Source organism: Silurus meridionalis, chromosome 25 (genome assembly GCF_014805685.1).
Source record: "Silurus meridionalis isolate SWU-2019-XX chromosome 25, ASM1480568v1, whole genome shotgun sequence".
Lineage (NCBI taxonomy): Eukaryota > Metazoa > Chordata > Actinopteri > Siluriformes > Siluridae > Silurus > Silurus meridionalis.
In genome coordinates, this window is record NC_060908.1 from 11,645,794 (window position 1) to 11,672,500 (window position 26,707).

General features: G+C 39.5%; 1 protein-coding gene across 3 annotated transcripts in view; it reads left to right on the forward strand.

Annotated features, from left to right (window-relative positions):
• Positions 1-26,707, forward strand: part of fibcd1b (fibrinogen C domain containing 1b) — a 169,924-nt gene that overhangs the window by 24,693 nt on the left and 118,524 nt on the right. The window contains exon 1 of one of the 3 annotated variants that reach the window (XM_046839693.1): positions 25,258-25,302. The exons of 1 other annotated variant lie outside the window; for it this stretch is intronic. In XM_046839693.1, the coding sequence (XP_046695649.1) occupies positions 25,294-25,302 (9 nt within the window). In that variant the 5' untranslated portion in view covers positions 25,258-25,293. Of the gene's footprint in view, positions 1-25,257; positions 25,303-25,564; positions 25,606-26,707 lie in introns of those variants that run through there. One more of the 3 variants, XM_046839694.1, reaches the window with a different exon arrangement.

Consider the following 26,707-nt stretch of genomic DNA (forward strand, 5'->3'; position numbering starts at 1 on the left):
TTGGGACCATGCTAAAATCTATTAATAATTCATCAAACACTTGCACATTGAAGTGCAAGTCAAACATTTACAGCGAGAGCGAGAAAGGAGGCATATTGCAAAATTGCCTTGTTTTTTACACCATGCAACTGCAGCTTGTTTTTCCAATGACTACTGCTATCAATACTTGTGCAGGGTTGTGTTATTAGGTTCAGTGGAGAGATTCTGACTTTTTAAAAACATGATACACTTGTCAGAATTAAGAGGTACAGCCAGAACAAGAACAATAGAACAAGGCACAGTTGATACATTAATCAGTGACGTTGAGAATTTAAGGCATTAATAGTTTCCCATTGAGCTTGCTCTTGGATGCTTAAAAGGTATAATACTAACAGGTTTGAGAAAAAAATTAAGAAACGCGTGCATATAAACTTGATTGTAGTCTATAACCAAATGAGTAGCTCCTATGTTTTGATACAAGCTGAGGAATTACATCCATTGGCACAAATCAGTGACATTAATTTGTGCCAAGGCTTAGTCCAGGAAGTTATTAACTATGATTCCAATCACAGTGTTTGTTTATATCTGCATAGTTCATGGTGGATAGGGATTTTTCAGGGAAAACTATCACAATACAAAATGTTTAGAGCAGATTATTTAGTAAACTGAATGTTTGGGCACAAAGTTCCAATAAACTGAAAACAATTAAAAGGCAAGTGGTAGCTCAATGGTCTAGGTTTCAGTTTACAGATTGGAAGGTCAGGGTGAAGTAATATAGCTTTTAGAGGTAAAATGGTAGCATGGGGAATTGGTAGATCATTGCTTAATGCTTTGAGTTACTGATCAGAAGGTGGGGGGTGTTGGGCCCTTTTGCAAGGCCCTTAACCCTCTCTGCTCCAAGCGTGCTGTATCATGACTGACCCTGCTCTCTGACCGCAGCTTCTTAACAAGCTAGGATATGCAAAGAATGAATTACATTGTTTACTAGGCGAAATGTATTGCTGAGTAAAAGCTTCTCCTTACATGAATCAAAGTCAAAATATCTGTTTAGTCATATAGTGTACTTTACAAAATGTATTATGTTAGGGCTAATATGATTAAAGCTGTTATTACTACTAGCTAAATATTATATGTTTTGGTAAACACAGAGACTGAGTTAAAACAATAAGAAAATAAGTACTATATTAGGATAACAGGAAATCTGTTAGCATGTTAAGCTTTCAATAGGTCTAACTAAATCATTGGTTAGGAAATTGGCAAACTGTATATCTATCTTCTCTATTGATCCTTACTTAATTTCTGAACTTATATTGAGTTTAATAGGCTGTATCAGTTGTAGCACATAACCAAATAATAGCTAATCCTAAAAAAAAAAAACAGAAGGTATTTTGGGGAAAATGTGTACACCCGGACAAAGGGTTTTGGGTTTCTTTTGTGTGTTAATTTTACATTTAATGTTTTATTCCTGATTATGATTTTACCTTTGTATACAAGAACATTATGAAAGTGAATTCTGCTGTTTTGAGCTTTTCCAGCAAACAGAAGCAAAAGTAAATGAGAAGATTTTGGCAATAGTTTTCAGGAATGCATTTGTTAATTCTGTAAGACAATTAAAAACCATTTTGGGTTTGGCACATTTTTTTTGGCCAGGAGTATAGTATAAGTGTATCCCAGACCTTTCACTTCCAGATAACGGAGGGTTGCCTCTCATTAATATTAAGCCAGTTTGCCAGACAACTTTTGTACCTCTGAGCTGTGTTTTCCTAGATAGAGTACTTATGTTTGACGTTCCCTTGCATTGCCTTGCTTTTGTCTTTAGAATTAAATTTCTGTTTTGATGCTATTTTGAAATGTTTGTGTTTTTACACTGCCTGGCATAACAACTTAGATATTTAATGCTTGTTTTTCAGGGATTTAAACATGGCCCTGGTAATTTTTCCAGGTAACTTCAATGCCTGCTTTAAATTATCTTCAAGCTTAATTGATCCTCACCAATATCACAGATTCTGATAAACTGATGAAGGCTGATAACAAATTTAACAGTAGAAATCAGCATTACCCTTGTCTAGTTAGTTGTACATTTAACATGATGTTTTTGTGTAAAGATTTCAAATTGATCATGTGCAACAGTGAGGTATAGTTGCTTTTAAAGCCAGCATAAAGTCATCGGTCTCCATACTACTCTGTCCTCTACATCTGCCTCCAAACCAACTACCTGCATGTCCATAAACCTCCTCTTTGGTCTTCCTCTTTTCCTCCTACCTGGTGGCTCCATCCTCAGCATTCTTCTACTGATATACCCCATGTCCAAACCATCTCAATCTCTCACTTTTTTCCCACAACGTCCTACATGCGCTGTCCGTTTCTAATCTTGTCTATCATTGTCACTCCTTATAAATCTTAATCTTCAGCTCGGCTACCTCCAGCTCCACCTCCTATCTTTCAGTCAATGCCACTGTTTTTAAATCATACAACATCGCACTAAATAGCATAAACATAGCATAAACTTCCTCTTTCATTCTTGCAGATACCCTTTTAATTACAAATCACTCCTGCCACTCTTCTCCACCTACTCTATTCTGCCTGCACTCTTTTCTTCAATTTTCTAACACACTCCTCATTACTTTGCACTGTTGATTTCTGGTACTTAAACTCATCCACCTTCTCCACCTCTTCTCCCTGCAGCCACACCACTCCACTGACCTCCCTCTTATTCACACACATGTACTCTGTCTTAAACTTCTACTGACTTTAATTCCCCTTCTCTCCAGCGCATACCTCCACCTATCCAGGCTCTTCTTAACCTGCCCCCCACTCTCACCACAAATCACAATAATCATCCACAAACATCATAGTCCATAGAGAATCCTGTCTGACCTTGTCCGTCAACTTGTCCATCACCACTGCAAACAGGAAAGGGCTCAGAACCGATCCTTGATGCAATTAAACCTCCACCTTAAACCAGTCTGTCGTTCCTACTGCACACTTCACTGCTGTCACCCTGTCCTCATACATGCCCTGCACCACCCTCACATACTTCCCTGCCACTCCTGACTTCCTCATACAATACCACAACTCCTCTATTGGCACTCTGCCATACACTTTCTCTAAATCCACAAATACACAATGCAACTTCTTCTGACCTTCTCTATACTTCTCCATCAACATTCTCAAGGCAAATAGTGTGTCTGTAGTGCTCTTTCTTGGCATGAAACCATACTGTTGCTCACAGTTGGCCACCTCTTCCCTCAGCCTCGCTTTCACTACACTTTTCCATAAATTCATGGTGTGACTGATCAACTTTATTTCCCTGTAGTTACTGCAGGTCTGCACATCTCCCTTATTCTTACAAAATGGTTCCAGCACACTCCTCCATTCCTCAGTCATTCCCTCACCTTCCAAAATGTTGTTGGATCTGTATAAAAACTCCACTGCCATCTCTCCTAAACATCTCCATGCTTCTACTGGTATGTCATCTGGTTCAACTGACTTTCCACTCTTCATCCTCTTAAAAGCTGCTGTCACTTCCTCCTTACTAATCCTATCCACTTCCTGTTCATCATCTCCACATCATTCAACCTTCTCTCTCTCTCTCTCTCTCTCTCTCTCTCTCTCTCTCTCTCTCTCTCTCTCTCGTTTTCCTCATTTATCAGCTGCTCAAAATTCTCCACCTTCTAAACACACTCTCCTCACTAGTCAACACATTTCCATCTACATCTTTTATTGCTCTAACTTGCAACACATCCTTTCCAGCTCGGTCAATCTGCCTAGCCAATCAGTACAAATCCTTTTCTCCTCATACAGCTCCTCATATGCCCTTTCCTTAGCTTCTGCCACATTCCTCTTCAACTGCTCCCTGTTTTAAGCGGCCAAATATATATGCTGCCTTCAAGCAGAGCAGCTTCCCCTGGGCCCACAAAAGGAACTTGCATGTCAGCTTGTACAGAAGGCGAGAGCGCAGACTCTCCTGGTGGTTGTTTGTAGGAAACCACTGAGGTTTTGTCCGTACAGACCAACACATGGTGACGTCTGAGGAAATGGCTCAGAGCTTGGAGCACGGCCAGCATCTCGAGGCAATTTATGTGCCACGTTAATTGGGACCTCACCCAGAGACCTACAGCGGAATGGCCACTCACGACCGCTCCCCTTCTTGTGAGGAACGCATCTGTCGTAAGCATTTTAACTTGCCCAGCACAGGGCCCTAAGTCAAGACCTGTGGTCCCTCCACATATCTAAGGCATCTAGGGCTCGCCAGCATGACCTTGATGGTACCCCCAGGTCTTGAGCCACCATTGAGGAAGTCTTATGTGCAGGGGGCCAAGTGGAACCACATTAGACATGGCTGGCATAAGACACAGCACCCTCTGAAACTGCTTTACAATAAGTGACTGGCCTTCCCTCACTCTCTTGACGGCTGCAAGAATGGACTCAACACAAGGTTAAGGGTCGAATCCGTAAGTGGTCCTCTGTGATGGAGAGAGCACACTCTTTTTGATGTTCAGCCTTAACCCTAGTTCTATTAAGTTTGCAAGAACGACATCTTTATGCCGGACTGAGAGTTGCACTGATTGAGTCAATATCAATCAATTGTCAATATAAATTTGAATGTGGATGCCCCCAAGCCTTAGTGGGACCAGCGCCGCATCCACACACTTTGTGAAGGTGGAAGGTGTGAGGGCAAGACCAAACGGAAAGACCCTAAACTAGTAAGCTTCGGCCCTAAAAGCAAACCTCAGAAACTTTCTGGGAGCTGGAAGGATGGATACATGAAAGTTTGCATCCTTCAAGTCTATGGTCACAAACTAGTACTTGGACCTGATTTAGGACATGACCTGCTTTAGGGTCAGTATCTTGAACCTGAGTCTCAAAGGTCTAGCTGATGCAGGTTCAGTATATATTTATATATAGATGACCCGGTTTCTCTTTCTTTTGGAGAACCCACCTTGATGGCCACCTTCCTCAGGTTTAATTCCTGTTCCATGACGAGAGCCTGTTTGAGCCCCACCACGGGGCAGACAAGACCCGAACTGAATTGTATAGTCTCTGTCTACAGTGCACAGGACCCACCAGGACACGTCTGGCAGAGCCTGCTAGGCTGCCAGATAGCCTCTTAAGGGAATCGGTCTCTTACAACTGCCCTCTGTCATACCTATAGCCTGAGCCAACGCCCAGGAGTAGCTCTAGGGGCCTTCTGAGAGGCCCTGAAGCACTGAGGGTGGCAGGGTTAACAATTCAGCTTCACTATGTGGCCGGGGCGGGCACGAGGCGTCACCCAGAGAGACATAGTCAGCGAGCTCTCCTCGATCCGGCATCGCCCCATAGCCGCACTCCTTCAGTCCTGCTGTATTGGAATAGAGTGACACTTTGGAACTGAAGGAGCGGGACAGCACAGGTCCCTACCTCTAGGAACTCCTCAAACAGGACCGCCTGAGGGGTCGCCTCAGGGGGTTCGGAGACCTACCCCTCTTCTCAGAGGAATAGAGGCAGAGCTGAGTGCTCTCTTTGCAAAGGGAAGAAACCGCTGAAAGGCGTGCTGGTTTCACTTTGTGCTTTTAAGCTTCCTGGTCAATATATGTATATTGTATATATATGTGTATATATGCACATGTATATGCACATATATGCGTGTGTGTGTGTGTATATATATATATATATATATATATATATATATATATATATATATATATACACACACACACACACACACACACACACACACACACACACGTGCATATATGTGCATATACATGTGCATATATATACAATATACATGTATATGTGCACATGTATATGCACATATATGCACATGTGTGTGTGTGTATATATATATATATATATATATATATATATATATATATATATATATATATATATATATATATATATGTATGTGTGTGAGAGAGAGAGAGAGAGAGAGAGAGAGAGAGAGAGAGAGATAAAAAAATATTAAAAAAATCTAATAAAAGAGCCCTGAAGGAGAAAAATGTCTTGGACAAACAGGTGTCAATATTACCACAAGTCCTTGTTTCCAAAAGATAGCACCCTTGTGGAGCAATTTGTGCCAAGCCCTTTAAACAATCTTATATTACCTCAGGCGTATGACATGCCTTTTTTGTACTCAATGTTCACGGCATGTAAGAAACCAAATAGGAGAAAAAATCTATTTGGTAGACCTGTTTTTTTGGGGGTTTTTTTTTTGGGGGGGGGGGGCACAGTGTCCAAGGCAAAAAGAAAAGTCTGAGGGTGAACAGTGAGCGTCATCAACATTTATGACTATCAGAATAGATGGAAACAAAACCGAAGACTGTTCACAGATGTTACAACTAAACAAAGCACCTGTTTCATGTTCCTCAGATGTTTCCTTTGTCGATTCCAAAATCTGTACATATTGAGGATGATGTCTATTATCAATCATTTTTATGAGAAATACTTGAAGGATTGACTGGTAACAGTGATGAATTATACAAGGGATCACTTGAAAAAAAAAATATATCTACCATGATATTACAGGAGCAACACTTACCAGTGATCTCTGGCCAACAGGAGGTTCCTTCTTGCTGAAAGTAGTTTAGACTTTTAGATGGTTACCAAGCAGCTTTTTTTTTTTTTTTTGTATCAATTAACAAACCGAAAAAGCATGTAAATAATCAAGTAAACAGCAATGAACATTGCACAGAAGCGAAGTTGAGAACAAGATGACAAAACAATATAAACAGTCAGAAATACAGCAAGGGAATGGGCAAAGCCATGCAAAGATGTGAGTGTGACAGGAATTTGAAATATATTGATGAATAAGAATGAAGAATGTCTCGGGTTACTTAAGTGTCACAATGTTCCCTAAAAAAGGGAACGAGATGCTGCATTTTATAACACAACTGGTTATAAAGCATGTGTGTCTAACCCCCCAAGCATTTGGCTTCAATAACCTCGGCAGGTAAATCGTCATCTAAATGCATGCACCTGCGAGGCTATAAATAGACGTGACACTGACACACCTTCAGGGTATGTCTTTGTCTGTAGAGACGTCCGGACAGGGTATGTCTTTGTCTGAAGAGGTGTCTGAAGTGGACAACCAGGAGGTGCTTGCCTACAGAGACCCCATTAATCAGAGCATGCCAAAAGGCGGCCAACCCTGACAGTAGCAAGTCCTGTACCTGCAAAGAATTATTTTTTGGCAGTGAACTCTGCCTTCATGGTGTGTCATACACCAACCTCCAAAGCACGCGATCTAAGGGCATAGCTTCTTCTAGTGTAGGGAGTACTTAGAAAAGTATTTCAAGGTTTTAACCTGTGACAACACGTGCCTAGAGTGGGACCCAAAGTCAGAAACTGGCGTCTGAACCACATAGGAAGTGCACGAAGGTTCTGCCTCTGGGGATTGGCCCTTGAATGAAATCTCTGAGCCACAACTAAAATGATCTCATGTATAGGAGGCCCAAAGGTATTACCATGGATGCAGGCTTGAATGTAAAGGACAAGACTTTCCTGGCTAGATTGATATTCTTTGGGGCATTTAGACTGGGTTCGACCCATGTAGGTAGCAGTTTCCCCACATCATGAACAAATCCCCTACAGCCTTTAAATACATCATGATCTGAGTAGGAGAGATGACACCTTCCTTGGGGTTGAGTCTCAACCCAAGAGATTTGAGGTGAGCTAGGATGACATCTTCTTCTCATCTCAGCTCTTGTGACTAGACCAATGTGGGTGCCCTGGGATCGCAGAAGAGCCAGTACTACAGCCATACATTCTGTGCATTTGTGCAGAGTGACAAGGCTGGGTTAAAAGGAAGAACCTGATACTGTTAAGTTTTGCCCCCAAAAGTAAACCTCAGGCACCTCCTGAGTTGTGGCAAAGTTTTTTATATGGCAGTATACATCCTCAAGGATGGATCCCTGGACTGGAACTGAAATGCAGTCCTTTTGACTATCAGGTAATGGCTCAAACCACAAAGATCTAAAATTGGATGCAACGCCCACATCTTTATTGGTAACTAGAAAATACTGGCAGTAGTAGCAAACACACTTGTTCTGGTTTCACGGTAGTGGGTACCATGTCTTTGAAGTGTGGAGGATGATGCGTAAACTATCATGCAGCCCTTCTCTATGGTCTTTTCAACACATGAATATATGTTTGGCAGTAGTTTTCATGCTGCCACTTCTCTGAAAGGGGCACTAGTTTTGACACTATGCTTTACTGGGGGAGGTTAGCTGTTTGGTGTCCTGAAACATGGCAGGAGGCAACCAAAAATGTAACATTTTGCCTGAAACCGCTGCCCCTCTGGAACACCAGTGTTGGCGAGGATAGTACAGCTGTCCCCTGAGGGTACCAGGAAAGAGCCCTAATTTTCTGTAAAACTTTTTCATGCTCCTCCCCATGGTCCTGGGTACACCACCCTCAGGATTTGTTCTTGGACGAACGTCTTTAGGCCTGAAATCTTAGTGGGGTTCTGAAAGTGTTGAGATGCCTCTCCACCAGCCCGACACATGAGCCCCATGATCTTTACAAGGACACAGACACTCACACTTTGTGAAAAATGGTGAGCCGAGAGCGGGGCACTCTAATAGGTAATAACTCGCGTGCACAAGGGCATGATCTGCGTGCTCTTACCCAAACACTCTAAGCAGAAATCATGTGGTCATCACCCGAAATTAGCTGCACACATCATGACACACATCTCTTGGGAGACACGCTAGACATTATATATATATATATATATATATATATATATATATATATATATATATATATATATATATATATATATATTCTTTTTTTTATTAACAGTGCACACTGAACACACAGCACACACAAGGCACACACAAGGCTATTAAAGTCAAATTCTTGGCGTGTTTAACACAGATGCTTTACAGCCGGTCAAACAAAAAAGGTTTCTTTAGCATTATGAAACACAGCAAGTGTAGCTTTTGATAGAGAACATTCAAGTGAACCAGAATGCATACAGTTGCTTTGGTGAGCCAGCTCTGACATCCCATTCGGTAAACCTCTTTTTTGTTACACCAACCGGTGGGCTTTGTGATGTAATCACTGGTGAGGCAACAATGGAAAAATTATAGTTTACTCTTCGATAGTTTCTTCTCAAATGTCTGTTTCGCAACACATAACAGACAGAAAAAGCATCCCTCTTTCTTTCCTCCACAAGTATTCAACCACTTAAACTCTAGTGGGCTGAAGCTGTTTGGGTGCTTGACAAACGATAACAGCAAATCTTCAGCTATTTCAATGATGGTTATGTGTCACAAGACATGGTGAATCACAAACTGTTGTGTTTGTAGCTGCATGGCCACACACCAGTCAGAGTGCCCATGTTAATGACAAAGAGTTCAAGAGTGTGGCCCTGGCTTCCAAATTTCTCCAGCTCTCAATCTTTTAGAGAATGTGTCTCATGCATGCCTCAACTTACAGGACTTACAGATTTACCTAATTTGATCTTAACTAAGGACCTATTTTTTCTACAAGTTTTTACATATGTCACTGGAAATTATATTTAAGGCATAATGTGATGTAGTAAATAAAATATAATTAACATTATGAATATGACATGGCGAGTAAGACTAATTCCACAAATACCTTTCAGTGTAAGATAGTCCAGTCCAAATGTGCCTAGCCATTGTCTTTATTGACTCTCTAGCATCTTCCAATTTTATTTTAACTATTTAAATGCAGAGGCACCGCTGAATATTAAAGTCTGTGCCTATTTTTTTTATTTGAAATTGAAGAAATAAGAAAATGTAATAAAATAAGAATAAATAAAAAATTCACTAGTGACAGAACTTGTTTAAAGTTTAAGATTATGATTTTTGTAGAAAAACTTTTATCAAACAGGTGAATATTACTTATAAAAGGAAACAAAATCAATGAAAGGTGTATATCAAGTTAAACATTTAAAATGTATTTAAAATATAAAGATAGCTGACTTACAGGTAACACTTCAGGTCAAGAGAAATAAGAGCAAGGTAAAGAAATTATTTTTAGGGAGCATCAGTTGGAGATTGTTGGCACATATATTGCTGATTAATAAGCATCATGAGAGTGAGTATTAAACTTGTATTATGAAAGCCAAGAAGTTTAAAAAGTTAAAATATCCTTGTAGAGAACCACAAACCTGTGAAAAGAGTAATGCAAATTGCAATGCTTAGTAAAAACTCTAAGCTAATACAGCTAAATAGGGCAACAAAGTGGTTCAACTTAAGTGAGACTGGACTTGAATTTTTTAATTAAAATTTTAATACTAGAAATCATAGAATAATGAATATTTTTAAACTTATTTTTATTTAGCACTCTTCATTAATGTATTAAATGCATTAATGAATATATTCTGTAGGGCCTGTGCTCACATTTCAGCTGATAATTGCCTCTGAGTTTGTCAACATTTATAATAACACACCATACTGTAATTAATTATATTGTAGATATTATTTTTTAGTATAAGAAAAGCATAAAAGCTCAAAGCATATAAGCAATCATACAAAAAAAACATTCAGAATATTTTTATTCAGAATATCATAGCATTGTGATAGATGACTTTGATAGATACATGTTTGCCTTCAGCATTTATATTTTCACTTGCACATTTGTTACCACTGTTTCAATCACATCCAACACATACAAGTGCAGACAGCAATTACAGTGATATGTGTCCTGTCTATATAATTAGCTGCTATTGCTTCTGGTCTCTTGGTGACTATTTTACAGCTCAGTGCTTGGAATAAATTCTGCCTCACCTGTATGTCATGTTGGCTACAAGAAATGCAAATAAATTCATGAGAAACATTAATTGTAACCGGTAGTGCTAGGAAAGTCAAGGCACCTCATGATTTCAGTGTTTTTTTCTTTTTTCTTTTTAATTTGTTGTGAAAGTATTATATAAATAATTATTAGTTATTTTTTTATGCATATCAGACTTTTTATCCTGTCTACAGCTAACAAGCAATTTCCACTTGATGCTGTTGATGTACAATATTATAATTTTCATTTATTGTGAATACTAATTTATTTGCCTGTAAGCAGTCAGAAATATAGCAAATAATGTTTATATTTTGTATTATTTCAAAGAAAATGTGAAATAAATAAGCTAAAATATGTACTGTAGTTCATTATGTTGTGAACTTGGTGAATTGTGGTGAATATGCATTTTTTTTTGTGAGACAGACAATATTTTTTTGTATACTGATAAATGTCTTTACTATAACTCCAAATACAGGAGGTGAACTCCTGACTATCACACTGAGTGTTGTGTTCCTACAGGATGCAAGGGCCTTCCATCTCACCTAGTGTGTTTAGACATTCAGCAACACTACCATAATTAAATGTAGCTGTGCACACAATCTTACCTGTTCTCAAACTAAAGTAGATAGTTTAAGCAAAAGGTTCTTGCCTTCTGATTGGCCAGTTGCTGATGGACAGGCAGGTAAAGTAGATTGCAAAAAATGCAGAACACATTACAGAGCAAGCACACTAATATGTATCACCGTCACTAGGTTACGTATGTATCTCCAGTTCCCTAAGGGAATGAGAGGCTGTGTCGAAACGATTTGAGAACGCCTTGCGTTGTCCACGCTCTAAATCAAGTGTAAAATCCGGCCAATAGGCAAGTTGTGACATTATTGGCGGGCAACATCGTGTAAATCAGGAAGCTACAAAATGGTTGAGCGATGGTAGCGACATTAGCTTCTGTAAAATAAGAAGGTAAGCGCCGCAGGGATACAGGGAGTATGGCCTGTTTAGGCAGCATCTCATTCCCTCAGGAAACTAGGGTTACATACATAACCTAGTGGCGTTCCCTTTCAGGTACTTGAGCTGCATCGAAATGCTTTAGGATTTAATATCCAATAACACCATACTGACCAGTCCCTGCTTAGTGTGTCTGAGCACAACCAGCATGCAGGACAGAGGAGCTGGGAATGGCTCTGATGTCGAGGTCATAGAACCTGACAAAGATCAAAGGGGTGGACCAGCCTGCAGTGTTGCAAATGTACTAGAGAGAAACTACAGCGGACCAGGCCACAGAGGCTGCCATACCCCAGGTGGAATAAGCCTTGACTCCGAAGGTAGTGGGAAGACCAGAGGACTCATAACACAAAGAAATCCATCTGCTGAGCGCCTGCTTAATGGACGGAAAACCTTTCCTATGAGGGCCATAGAGCACAAATATCTGATCCGACTTTCTTTACGTACTTGTCCTGTGGATATATATGTCCAGTGCTTCCTGAGCAGGGACAGGTACCCTCCATCCCCAGTGGGGAGGCTGTGCTGCTTACTGGGAATGCGTTGCTTCCACTTCTCCTCCAGCCAAGCTATCTCTAGCTTGGACACGGCCCACGTCACTACCTCTAGGAGCTCCTCGAACAGTGCAGGCTGTAAGGAGTCCGTGGGCTTGCTAGCATCTGAAAATTCTTCCACTTTGTACGCGCCGTAAGAAGAAACCGCCAAAACGCGTGCTTCCCCCGGGGAACGGGAGCTCGGCCCGGCAGGGAAGGCTGAAGGGGACTCATTCTTCTCCATGCCTTCTGCTAGGTTGGCCTGCGAGCCCCATGACCTTTGGCGCTGCTTTGCATCGGCGAGAGTGGGACGTGAGCCCCATCGCTCACCCATTTTGTAGCTTTTTGGTTTACGCGACATTGCCCACTGATGATGTTATGACTTGCCTATTGGTCAGATTTCACGTGATTCAGAGCGTGGACAATGTGAGGCGTTTCCAACGTGTTTTGACGCAGCTCGAGTTCCCGAAAGGGAATTGTATATTGCCATCTCCAAACTTTTGCCACAATTTTAAAAGACATTTTCTATATTCTTCTTCTTCTTCTTCTTCTTCTTATTATTATTTATATTATCTTTCTTTCTTTCTTTCTTTCTTTCTTTCTTTCTTTCTTTCTTTCTTTCTTTCTTTCATTTGTATTGCATTTAAGAAAAATCTTTTGTTCACTGGAATTGAGTGGGCCAGTGGAACTCATTCTACCTAACACGGCCTGTGCATAAAGCAGGATCCATGCAGCCATGGTTTGCCAAAGGTTGGTTTGGAATAACTTATATAATAATAAAGAGCCACTTAACTGACCCAGCGAACACCTTAGGAATAAATTAGAGTGCACACCACAAACCAAGCCTTCTCACTTGCCATCAATGTGCAACCTCACTAACACTATTTTGTCTGAATGAGCACAACTCCCCACAGCCAGTCTAAAGCCTTTTCAAAATTGGATACAATTTACCTTGTTCTCAATATACAAGGTAAATTGGATACAATTTACCTTGTATATTGAGAACATTTGAAACTTGGTGGACTCCATTCAACATATAACGTGACTTTTGATAGAAGCTGGTTGCACCCAAACAAATTTCTCCCTGCACTTTAATATTAGAGGTTATTGTGTGTTTAAGAAGTGGGGGTTGAATAATAATGATCATGTTGTGCAACGTTATTAGCTACAGTCTTTCTTTGGATCTGGCAATTTCAGTGCAAGTTTACAATCAAATCACACAGAGCTACTTCTTTTTAATAAGATCATCTGTGTAAATCTGTATCTGGGCACCAGAGATGAGCCAATATTGTGTACAGGATAAACGGTTGTAGATGAGTAAACAGTGAGTGGTAATAGCATCATTAAGGCAGGCTGATGTGATCAGGAGTGGCAAGGTTAATCACCGAACTAATTACAGGCAGGGGCGAGGGATTAAATACAGCCTGCTGTGTTCTTGACACACACATACTTAAGCGAAGTCTAGACAGAGAACAGAGGAAAATATTAAGGAGAATGTATTTTGACTGTTACAGCTTCTGACTAATCAAAGGATTATAAGTATAAACACAAACACAAATACACACACAAAAATAGGCAGTTTCACAAATTTTTATTATAGCCATATCATGTTTTGGTTAAAAGTCTGCCTTTAGTCTGTTTGTCATTCTGTTATTTAATATTTTAGCTTTTTTTAATTTAATCTAATCATTATAGACTAGTTTTGTCTCTTTACCACATCACTTGGATGTCTTTACAGTTCTTGTACCTTGTTGACAGTCATTATTTTTCAAAGTGCCAAACCATGATATTCACCACCTTCAACCCCTTCTTAAAACCACAAAATAATTGGACAAACACAATCATGAATTAAATCTTTAGATTCTGCCTTCTCTTTGGTTGTTTCACTTTCAACTTTGCCTTCAGCAACTGAAATGCCATACTTCGGAAGCATCTTAATACTTTATTAAGATTTGCCCTGCTTTCAAAGTATGCTTCAGGTCATGATCCATCTATTCTGTGAATGATTTTTAAAGTACTTGGGGAATCTGAGCATTTAATAATGACCTTATATATATATATATATATATATATATATATATATATATATATATATATATATATATATATATATATATAGATAGATAGATAGATAGATAGATAGATATAGATGAAGGATAATGATGTTCAGAATTGTACAGGCCTTTGTGTACTTCTTTAACACGTCTTCCTGCCTTTAAAGCTTAAAAGTGGTTAGCATGTAGTGGTTTGCATGTAGTGTACCCTCTGCATTTTCTCACATGCTCTGGAGACCTATTCTCTTGATTGTTGACTTTATCACATACAGTTCAATTTAATTTTAATTTTATAGTGCCTGGGGTGACAAGGAACAAGTCCCTTAGAATGTCAGGAATTTGGGTGACACTAAGAGTGTGGAGTGTGTAATTATGAGTAATGTACTTTATACAGTCAGTTGGAGTTGTGTAACCAGGAGCTCCAGACTATCTTATAAACCAACTCAGTTGCTCATCAGGGACAAACTTACTTACAAAGAACATATTTACATTCAAACACCACATTATCTGTGTAAAGCTGCTTTGAGACAATGTTCATTGTTAAAAGCGCTATACAAATAAAATTGAATTGAATTGAATTGAATAAAATTAGCTCAACATCTAAACTCATTATAGATTCAACACTAACTCCTCCTTGCCATAGCCTTTTAATGTTCAATGATAAAAAAAAACATCAAATGTAGAATGTTATTTTCAGTAATGATTAAGAGGTGGTTTACCCTCAAAGTCCAATGCCTGAAATCCTTATAAAGTGGGATCTAAATGGAGCTGGTACATCTCTAGAGGCCTCGGTATTCTCGTAGAGTTGGCATCTTCTTTTTGAACGTCTGAAATTGTCATGAGGTATCACACAACTGGAGCTGGACCTAGCTCTGGATTCCTTGGGCGGGAAGAAACAGAAAAGCAGTGGAGAGGAATTAGCATGCACACTTACCCCTCTCAAAGAAGTGTTTTGTGACAAATGTTGTGAAGGTGTTTTTCCTTTAGAGATAAAGTGTATTGTGATCCCCACATCTGTTTTCTGTGGTCATTAAATCTCCTGGTGTTCAAGAATCACTAGTTCATATATTTCTTTGATGCATTTGTTTTCTCTTTGGACTTCATATGAAGATTTAACAGCAGCAGATTGCAAATGTGCATTGTGCACTCATATCAACTATCAAGACTTTCACCATGGCAATGAAACAGTTGAGCAGTAAATTGCCTTCTGGTGAACTTGCTTACTTACAGTATTTACTGACTGAATTGCTTTTGTGTCTCAAGAACATACAAAAAGTTTAGCAGTTTCTATACCAGTGATTTGATTTGGATGTGTTGTGGTAGACAGCTAAAATACTGTGCCACTAGCTTTGCAATATCCAAACAATTACAGATTTGATTATATATCCTGCCATAGTCATAAGTGACTTCTGTAATTTGGATTATTCTGATGTTTAATTTATTATTTAAATTTATGTATTTTTTTTTGCTTTTAAATTACAAATACCTCATGCATTCTGCTTCCTCTCTCAAAACTGAAACCAGCAAGTCTCCCATGTTTTAATCCTTTGTCTATTGTGTGTGTCCACAGAGTGAGAAGAGTAAGTCATTGCTGCTCTCTGACCCAAAGAGCCATAACACATTAAATAATTTACATTAAATCTAAAGCCAATTTAACTAACATAAAGCAATTTCTTTGTGCACAGAAGATGGAGTCTGGAAAAGCAGAGAACCTAAAAAAAGGTTACAGATTAAAAAGATTAAACAGTTAAATAATTCCTTATTCGAGTGATAAATGATTCAAAATGTCACATCAGTCAAAGGGGTCTGAAGAGACATCAGGTTTGGCAAGTTTTAAGGTGGCTTTGTGAAAAGGAAAGCAAAAGTGCAAGAACTGAGGACTTCAGGATAAAAGAAATCAAATGCTCTTTTAAAATGAGCTAACAAATTTTTATACATATGTTGTTGGTGTACATAAGGGTACATAAATATACTCAAAATACTGTCTGATTGTGTGCACAATATACTAAAGATCACCAAAGACTTCAAAGTGTAGCATTTGTGTAAAGTTGAAATGAAAATGACCTATCTCATAAGATTTAGGAATTGGCTTGAGTATACTATGCACATTATTTGGTATCATGCTCAACTAGTGTAAGAAATGTTACTGCCATTATCCTTGAAATGCAATTACATACACAAACACATGGCAGTTTTTCATTTTATTATGGACTTTGAAATAGGTTATTGCTGGTTAGCCCTTATACTGTGAGTTTTACATGCATGAGTGATTTACAATATGTTATATTAAATAGGTGGTTAATTATCACTGTCATCAGACTGCAAGATTTGCTGTCTAAATGAAAACCATCCCAATGCTTGTTCTCTGTAAAACATCACACCATGGGATGTTTACTTGGCTGTAAATTGCATGGATAAATCACACAAGTATTTCCTGCAGAGTGTGTATTCGAAAAATACAAAAAATGTGTCATAGTTCATTTCAATTAACAGCCGTAATCGCTGGGTCCTGATAAACACATTTATCATAAATGCACAGTCCAACTCTTTCTGGAATAAAGCAACAGTAAAGTAATCAGCGATAGCTCACAGGTGGATGCTGTTTCTGTTTTGATATGACTTCATTTGAGTTAGGAAAACACACATGCTCGAATGCAGATGAAACATGTCTACTATGTAGTACACAAAATATTTTCAGAGAGCACCCAATCTTAAAGGGATGTAAAGTATTTTGTCGAAACAAAAATTTATCACAAGCTAATCTCACATCTTGTGAATAGCACTGAATGGCGTCTTGTGAATAGTACTGGTTTTGCATGTACTATGCTTAGTGGTAGCTCAGTGGGTGAAGAATTTAACATAGGTCATAGGTTACCAAGCTGCCATTGCTGGGCCCTAGGCAAGGCCCTTAACCATCAAGTGCTCAGTTGTAAGTTGCTCTGGATAAGAGTGTCTGGCAAATGCCATAAATGCATTAATAATGCATGCAGGGATTTTCAAACTTATAACTAGCATTTTTCTTCTTTTTCTTGTTTCAGCTCCTCCCATTAGGGGTCGCCACAGCAGATCACCCTTCTCCATATCCCCTTTCCTCTACATCTCCCTCTTTTAAACCAACTACCTGCATGTCTTCCCTCCCCACATCCATTAACCTCCTCTTTGGTCTTCCTCTTTTTCTCCTTCCTGGTGGTTCCATCCTCAGCATTCTCTTACAGATAATCTCGCCTCCCTTACCTTGTCTCCGAAACGTCTTACATGCGCTGTCCCTCTGATAAACTTGTTTCTAATCGTGCCCATGCTCGTCACTCCAAACGAAAATCTTTGTATCTTCAGCTCTGCTACCTCCAGCTCTACTTCCTGTCTTTAAGTCAGAAACTCAGTGGCTGGTGGTCAGGGCCGCTTTCTCTGCTGGCCTAAACACTATCAGAAGCACTGACCCACCATTGATTTACAACCTAAATTATTATATTTGTTCCATGAAATTGTATTAATTTATTCCCAACAGTTTATTCTTTTCATTTTGTGGTGTTTCTCTTGGCTGCACTGCTACCAGTATGTGTATGTGGATGTTTTTGTCCAATCAGATTTTAGCTTCTATGTGCTACCATGTCAATGTAATCTGGTCAGGTCCTGCAAAGTCTCTACTGCTGGCCTTTTTTTTTACCATAGTCTCCTTAAGAAATAGCTCTGTTTCTTTAACCAATTAGATTTTATATTCACCTCACAGGGCCAGCTAGCTGTCCCAGAATAGCATCAGCATTTTTCGTCCACTGATTGGTTGGTCAGAGGGAAACAGCCAAGTTCAACTGGCAAAACACAACTGTAGCACGCTGCACGCATTGCTATTTAGACTTTTTATGCCTACAGAGGAAGAGAAATGTAGGAAAAAATGTTAAACCCATTTTCAAGAAAAGCTAGACATTGTGAGGAGGTCGGCCAACCCTGAAGCTATAGCTAGTTTGTCTCAGCACGGGAAAGGGTTTGTTCGCTGCTTCCAGACCAGTGAATACGAGTGGTACCACTGGCTTACTGCCTCTGAGGAGTGGTGCAAATTATGACTATTCATCTCTGGTGAGTAGGTTGTATTTTATTTCAATTTTAACGTTTTTGTTAGACAAATATTATGTTATATAGACACTCACAAACACACAAGTCCTTGCAAGAGTCCGAGGTGTGCTTGGGGAGAAGCGTAGCTGATCCAGGATGCACGGGGAGAAGAAGCACAGCCGGTACCGGATAGTGGAGTCCGAACGGAACGGAAAACATAGAATATAGCACAAAACAAAGAACCCATTCACTCCATACATAGCGTCCAACACATTCAATAACGAACGGGGAGTGGGTGTAAATGAGGGGTTTATGTAGGAGCGGGGTGGAGTGATGATGAGCCCCAGGTGAGCGTGATTAGGCCTGGAGCTCCAGAGAGAGAGTGGAGGCATGATTGATGATGAGCCCCAGGTGTGCTTGGTTAAACCTGGAGCTCTAGGGAAAGCGGAGGCATAGAGAGCCACCAAAGGGGGCATGGCAGGTGGATCCCTGACAATAAGTTCAGATCATGTATTTAAGCTGGTATATGTGAACGAAGAATTGCAATGTTCTGTTGTGTGTATGTGACAATTAAAAGCCCTTTTATTTAACATTAAATAAATATCTACAAATAAATAAATATATTTTTCAAACTGAACATTATCACAATCTCAACCAGATAAAATTGACTGTACAAGAATACAAATTGTGTGCCCTATTTAAATGTGCTTTCTTATCATTAGATTTCCCTTTAAAAACTAAAATTGCCATTAGATTCCTGTCAACATATTTATATGCGTATAAGAATGGTTGATTGTTTGAGACTAATATAGAAGTTAATTACCAACAAAAGACAGAACATTTTAGCTTAAGTGAATCCCTCAAGTTGTTCATCCTTGATCCCATGATGCTGCAGTAGTGCTCTAAGCTGTAGTTTAAACATGTTATGTCTAGTGCATATGACAATTAAGCTATGATTACAAATAATAAGGAAAAAATATTAATAATAACAATATATGGCCTTGTATGGCTTCTCAAACATCTTCATATTACGTTCCCTGAATATAAAAACTTTAATTACAGTTTCTGTGCTTGTGGTTTTAAATCCCAGGAGTGTCAGGGACATGCTGTGAGGCCCTTAAGCAAAGTCATCTCAAGTGTTGTTCAGGACTCGGGGTGCTATTTTTCTTGCAGAAGACAGGCAGAGAAAATGTGGTTTATTATCTGCAAAAAAAATATAATAATAAAAAAAATAGCTCACACTGGGAAAAAATGGATGAATGACCATGGAATGAATGCTTATGACTGCAGAATCCAGAAGCCTGATAAATCTGAAGAGATTCTGTATTGAGGACTGGTCTTAGATTCCTTCGGCTCGTTTTTCTCCAGTTTACAGGAGCACTGTTATTTTATGAGGGTTGTAGAATGTATTGAATTATGCACAAATGATTGGCAATTAAAATAATAATATTATATATATATATATATATATATATATATATATATATATATATATATATATATATATATATACAGGGAGTGCAGAATTATTAGGCAAATGAGTATTTTGACCACATCATCCTCGTTATGCATGTTGTCTTACTCCAAGCTGTATAGGCTGGAAAGCCTACTACCAATTAAGCATATTAGGTGATGTGCATCTCTGTAATGAGAAGGGGTGTGGTCTAATGACATCAACACCCTATATCAGGTGTGCATAATTATTAGGCAACTTCCTTTCCTTTGGCAAAATGGGTCAAAAGAAGGACTTGACAGGCTCAGAAAAGTCAAAAATAGTGAGATATATTGCAGAGGATGCAGCAGTCTTAAAATAGCCAAGCTTCTGAAGCGTGATCATCGAACAATCAAGCGTTTCATTCAAAATAGTCAACAGGGTCGCAAGAAGCGTGTGGAAAACCAAGGCGCAAAATAACTGCCCGTGAACTGAGAAAAGTCAAGCGTGCAGCTGCCAAGATGCCACTTGCCACCAGTTTGGCCATATTTCAGAGCTGCAACATCACTGGGTGCCCAAAAGCACAAGGTGTGCAATACTCAGAGACATGGCCAAGGTAAGAAAGGCAGAAAGTCGACCACCACTGAACAAGACACACAAGCTGAAACGTCAAGACTGGGCCAAGAAATATCTCAAGACTGATTTTTCTAAGGTTTTATGGACTGATGAAATGAGTGAGTCTTGATGGGCCAGATGGATGGGCCCGTGGCTGGATTGGTAAAGGGCAGAGAGCTCCAGTCCGACTCAGGCGCCAGCAAGGTGGAGGTGGAGTACTGGTTTGGGCTGGTATCATCAAAGATGAGCTTGTGGGGCCTTTTCGGGTTGAGGATGGAGTCAAGCTGAACTCCCAGTCCTACTGCCAGTTTCTGGAAGACACCTTCTTCAAGCAGTGGTACAGGAAGAAGTCTGCATCCTTCAAGAAAAACATGATTTTCATGCAGGACAATGCTCCATCACACACGTCCAAGTACTCCACAGCGTGGCTGGCAAGAAAGGGTATAAAAGAAGAAAATCTAATGATATGGCCTCCTTGTTCACCTGATCTGAACCCCATTGAGAACCTGTGGTCCATCATCAAATGTGCGATTTACAAGGAGGAAAACAGTACACCTCTCTGAACAGTGTCTGGGAGGCTGTGGTTGCTGCTGCACGCAATGTTGATGGTGAACAGATCAAAACACTGACAGAATCCATGGATGGCAGGCTTTTGAGTGTCCTTGCAAAGAAAGGTGGCTATATTGGTCACTGTTTTGTTTTTGTTTGGTTTTTGAATGTCAGAAATGTATATTTGTGAATGTTGAGATGTTATATTGGTTTCACTGGTAAAAATAAATAATTGAAATGGGTATAAATTTGTTTTTTGTTAAGTTGCCTAATAATTATGCACAGTAATAGTCACCTGCACACACAGATATCCCCCTAAAATAGCTAAAACTAAAAACTACTTCCAAAAATATTCAGCTTTGATATTAATGAGTTTTTTGTGTTCATTGAGAACATGGTTTTTGTTTGCACTAAGCAAATTATAAAGTTAAAGGGTTGTTTACTTTTGCCTACATGCTCCTAAAGAGGCTAACTAGATTAAATGGATCTTCATTCTATTCTATTCTGTTGCGTACTGTAAATAGGCAACAGATGAACATTTCTCAGAAAACTGAATATTGTGGAGAAGGTGTGTTTAATGACAAGCTGTCAGAATGCAATAATAAGGGGAATAAATAAAGTTGAGTGGTAATGTGATCATTAACTACGCCGACTAATTTGTACGTTTTTAGGGTTTTTTTTTTTGCCAGGATCTCATTATAGGGAAAATTGCCCCATCAATATTTCTGTCAAGTCACCCTTTTTACCATCATGAGAACAGTTGAGATTAATGGTAGCTAACCTCTCAAGAACTGAGCTGGGTGAATTTATTTGTGTGGATGAGCAAAATATTCGCTTTTATTATACATGTCTGTCATCATTTGAAACTTACAGAAAACTTTTAAATAAAATTAGAACAATTGTCTAAAATTGCATATAAAAATTATTGCTAAAAAATGAATAATTGTAACCTTGAAGTATGTGCTTTTTGAACATTATAACAAGCATGAGATTCCACATTTAGTCCTTATTTGTTGTGTAGCTTCCATGTCTATTATAATGACCTTCATTTGTCAATGTCAGGTGGATCCCTGACATTACCGCCCCCCCACACACACACACTCCGGGGGCGGCACCTGAAGGCCCCAAACCCACCCATGCCAGGTGGGCCAGGGCACTCCGAGGAGGTTCTTGCCATCCGTCCAGGCCCGGCCCACATCGGCGTGGAACAGGGGAAAGCCGGGAAAGGGACAAAACAAAGCGACGACCTCTGCGGAGGTCTGGAGTGGATAGACGTCCTCTGCGGAGGTCTGGAGCGAAGCGACGCCCCCAGGGGAGGCCTGGCCCCCATCGCCATGGAAAAGGGGGAAGCCGGGAAGGACCCGAGGCACACTGGAGCTGAGCATTCCCAGAGCTGACAGAGTTGTAGTGGAGGTCCGCTGTTACCAGCCCGATTTACCAACCAGTGATTTTGGCTCGTTCAAAAACGAATTGGGATAAATGCATATCCACATACTTGCCCACGCTCCGTAGGAATCCGCCCCACTCTGGCATTTCGCCGGAGTAGCGAGCCAGGATTTCCATTGAGCTCTCTGAGGTGCGCAACGCCAGCGCACTTGCATGCTCCGAAGCCAGCGAGCGTGATCCGCGAGGAGCGGTAGCGGGCTTCCGGAAAAAATCAGACGCGGAAATGGGTTGCTGATCCACCGCGGTGGAGCAATCTTTCCTTTTTTTGAAAAGGTCGGTTCTTCTGTCATGGTTGGGACCATGAAACGGAAGCAGGAGTAGCTCTATCATGATTCTAGAGAGAGTCACAGACCGTCATGTGGGTTTGGTCTGTAATGCGGGTATGATCCGTTATGGACGGATGATCCACTGGGGTGCAGTCAGTATTTTATTTCATCCCAAAGGTGTTCAGTAAGTTTGAGGTTAAATCTCTATAAGAGGCTATACTCGGGATCCTCCATTTTAACCCATGTATAGTAAAGCATATCTTCATGAAGCTTAATTTGTGCACTTGGCCTTGCCATGCTAGTTTGCATATCATCTAAATCGTTCCATAGACAATGCCATCGCCACGACCATCTATCTGGCCCTCACCCACATGAACAATAAGGACACATACATACAAATGCTGTTGATAGACCTCAGATTAGAATTTGACACTATCATCCCTCAGCACCTGATTAGGAGGCTGAGCCTACTGGTCCTGAACATCTCCCTCTGCAACTGAATCCTTGGCTTTCTATTAGAAGACCTCAGTCAGTCCGGATCAGGAACAGCACCATCACACTGAGCACTGGGGCCTCTTAGGGCTGTGTGCTCAGCTCACTGCTGTCACAGCTATACTTACTGTACTTTATCTATTTGTTTAATTCTAGGAAATTTCCTGTCATTAGTCTTGTTTTAACCAGTAAAAGCTTAATATTTTGCCATTTTGAATTTAGCCTTTTTTGCACAGGAAACTTTATGTATTTCTTGGCCTAGTAGTGTTTATAAGTATGAAAAAAGGTTGCCATAGTGATGTTACTTACAGTAATGTATACTTTCGAAGAGAGACTAACATTGATAATCACACCAAGGCCTTTTGCTGCTGATGGAACTGAAAGGCCTTCAAAACTATATTATCAGAAAGCTTGCATATAGTTGCCTGCAGTGCTAGTAGAAGCACTTATGTCTCATCAAAATGAAAAAAGGGAAAGTTACCCAGCATCCACTGTCTAATCTTCCTCATCTTTATTAATTTGATATGTCATACAATCTGCATAGCAGTGAAAGCTAAGAACATCCTATGAATAATGGTACCAAAGTATGTAACTATATGGTCTATTTCATTTAGGCTTGTAAGGATTAATTATAAGACAGAATCTACACAGAATAATTGTATTAGGCTGTTTATGTTGAACAGGTAATAGGGCATACATATATTGTATGGCTGCAGTACAAGTATACAGGACATGTGTAAGCTAAAAACTATTTGGTTGTAAGCACAAGTATGACCAAGCAAGTGTTCAGTTTCATTTACAGTGCATTATACTGGTGAGAGGTTTCCTTCTGGCCACTCTCCTATTAGGCCAGATCAGTGGAGTGTTACAATGATGCTTGACCTTCTGCAAATTTCTCCTCTCTTCACTTATGACCTATAGAACTCAATCAGACTCATCATGTGGTTTTTGCTTACCACTAATACTCAGGTAATTTTACCCTTATTGCTCAGTTTGGACAGGCAGAGTCCTAGTTGTTCCAAACTTAATCTGTTCGGGAATTATGGAGGCCATTGTGCTCTTAGGAACCTTCAGTACAGAATAATGTTTTTTTTTGTAGCCATCTCCAAATATGTGCTTCGACACAATCCTGTCTCTGAGCTCTGCAGCAAGATCCTTAGACCTAATGTCTTCCTTTATTTTTTTATCCACATGTTCAGGTGCTAGACATGTAGATAGACGTGTGGCTTTTCAAATCACAGCTCATCAATTAAATTTGCTTCAATGAAAGTGTAGAAAAATATTGAAGATGATCCAGAAAAATTTATTGCACCTGAGCTCAGGTGTCATAGCAGTGGGAATCACAAAAAAAATTACAATTATGTTTTTTGCATTGTCATTTTTGAGTGTTGGTTGATGTGAAATTAATAAACTGGATACTTCTGAATACTTTCTAATTGATCTTTCAATCTCTGGGTATAAAAATATGGCAGAGCTTCTATTTAACCTCATGGCACATAACACGTGCCTTTTTTCAGTTGCCAATTTTAATCAACCGTATTTGTCTATCATACAGCTTCTAACTGGGGAAAGCCAAATCAAGCCTAATGTCTTGTTTTCTTGGCGACATAGCTAAAGCTAGCCAGCTATGATCACAGAGTAGTTTAACATGCTATTTTACCCTTTTGCACAAGTGTCCTTATAAATCATACTAGCTGTGATTGGCAGAGGAAAAAGTATTTCACCCCTCCCTGCTTTTGCACCACCAAATGTTATTTTCTCCTAGTGCTGGGTTGTTACCTGCTGAAAGTTATGTGTATTATTTACCATAGTGTAAATTAGTTACATTTATTTATTTAGAGTTTAATTTACAATTTGACCGTCTGTTTATTGGCTAAATGTTTATAAGCCTGGTGGTGAGACCCGCTATATTGTATTGTTTAGAGACAGTGGCACTGACAAAAAGACATGCAGCAGAGCTGAAGGTTGGGAGGTTTAATAGGGGTCGCACAGGAAGGATGTTTTGGAGACGAGGTAAGAAAGGCGTGATTGAGCTGGTTTGGTAATGTGCAAAGGAGCAACATGGGATGCAGGGAATGCAGAGAATGGAGCCAACAAGCAGAACGACAAGAGGAAGGCCATGAAGAAGGTTTATGAATGTGGTGAGGGACGACATGCAGGTTGTTGGTTTGGAAAGGGCAGATGTAGAGGACAGAGTGGTATAAAGACGAAAAATCCACTGTGGTGACCCCTAACAGGAGCAGCCTTGAGAAAAAGAAGTTTCCTTTTAGGAACTCAAGCTGTGTCGCAACGCTTTGGGAACGCTTCCGCGTTGTTCACGCATTGATTCACGTGTGTAATCCGGCCAACTGCAAGACGTGACGTCACCATTCAGGGTGATGTTACGACCAGGAAACTAGAAAATAAACATTTAGAGGAGCAGATGCTAGTTTCTGTTTGTTCAGGTAAGCGGTTTATGTGTAAATCTGGGCAGGCATTAATGTTAAAAGCAAACAAAACTTCCGACTGTGTGTTCCTCCTTGCTCCCGTTTTATTTCGGGGGGAAACACACAGCCTGTGTGTTTTTTTGCTTGGGAGAGGAGCATGCTTAGCTCTACTGCATGAGCATTTTGTAGCTTCTTGGTCATAACGCCACCCTGCTGGTGACGTCGTGTCTTGCCGTTGGCTGGATTACACAAGTGATTTAGAGCGTCAACAATGCGGAAGCGTTCACAAAGCGTTGCGATGCAGCGTCTTGTTTTTAATTAACTAAGTTTATATACGTAACCTAGATACGTTTATTGGCTGTTTGTTGTTTATTTAAAAAAAAAAAATAAATAAATAAATAATAAAAAAAAAAAAAATATATATATATATATATATATATATATATATATATATATATATATATATATATATACTTTTTTTTTATTCAAAACATATTGTGGCTTTTCATTTTTACTGATAACATCAAAATACCAACAGGCAGGATGAATTGTTGGTCCTGTGGAAAGGATATGATTAGTAAATAAGAATGTGCCAATTTGACCAAACTAAAAACTGTATATTTGTAAAAGCAAACTATCCTTATGCATATGTTAAATATTTCAGACATAAACTGAAGTATAATAGCACTCTATTTTGCAACCCAAAATAATGTGACTATGCACACATACTGCTCATTTATATTTAAATGATCTGCAATTTTTTTTCTCCCATTTATGGAAATTATATTTCACTTATAACTTATTTCCACAGCTAAATGTGATCTGCAGTGTGCAGTGCAGCTTTAATTTTATTGCATAATGGTAAAGTCTGTCTCAAAAAAATAACAAATAAATGTGAGCCCAAGGCACAAAGTGTCACCTTTATTTTTAAGGTTATTGTTTCGTGTAATAATAAAAATACATTATATATGCGCTTACATCAAGGCCCTGTAATTGCACAGACGACTGGAACTAAAGCAAATTGTAGAAGAAAAGGAGATTCCTTATTGCTGCGCTACACTAGTGTAAATTGTTTTTGACACTAATATTGTGGGGTGTGTCACATCATTATGATCTCATT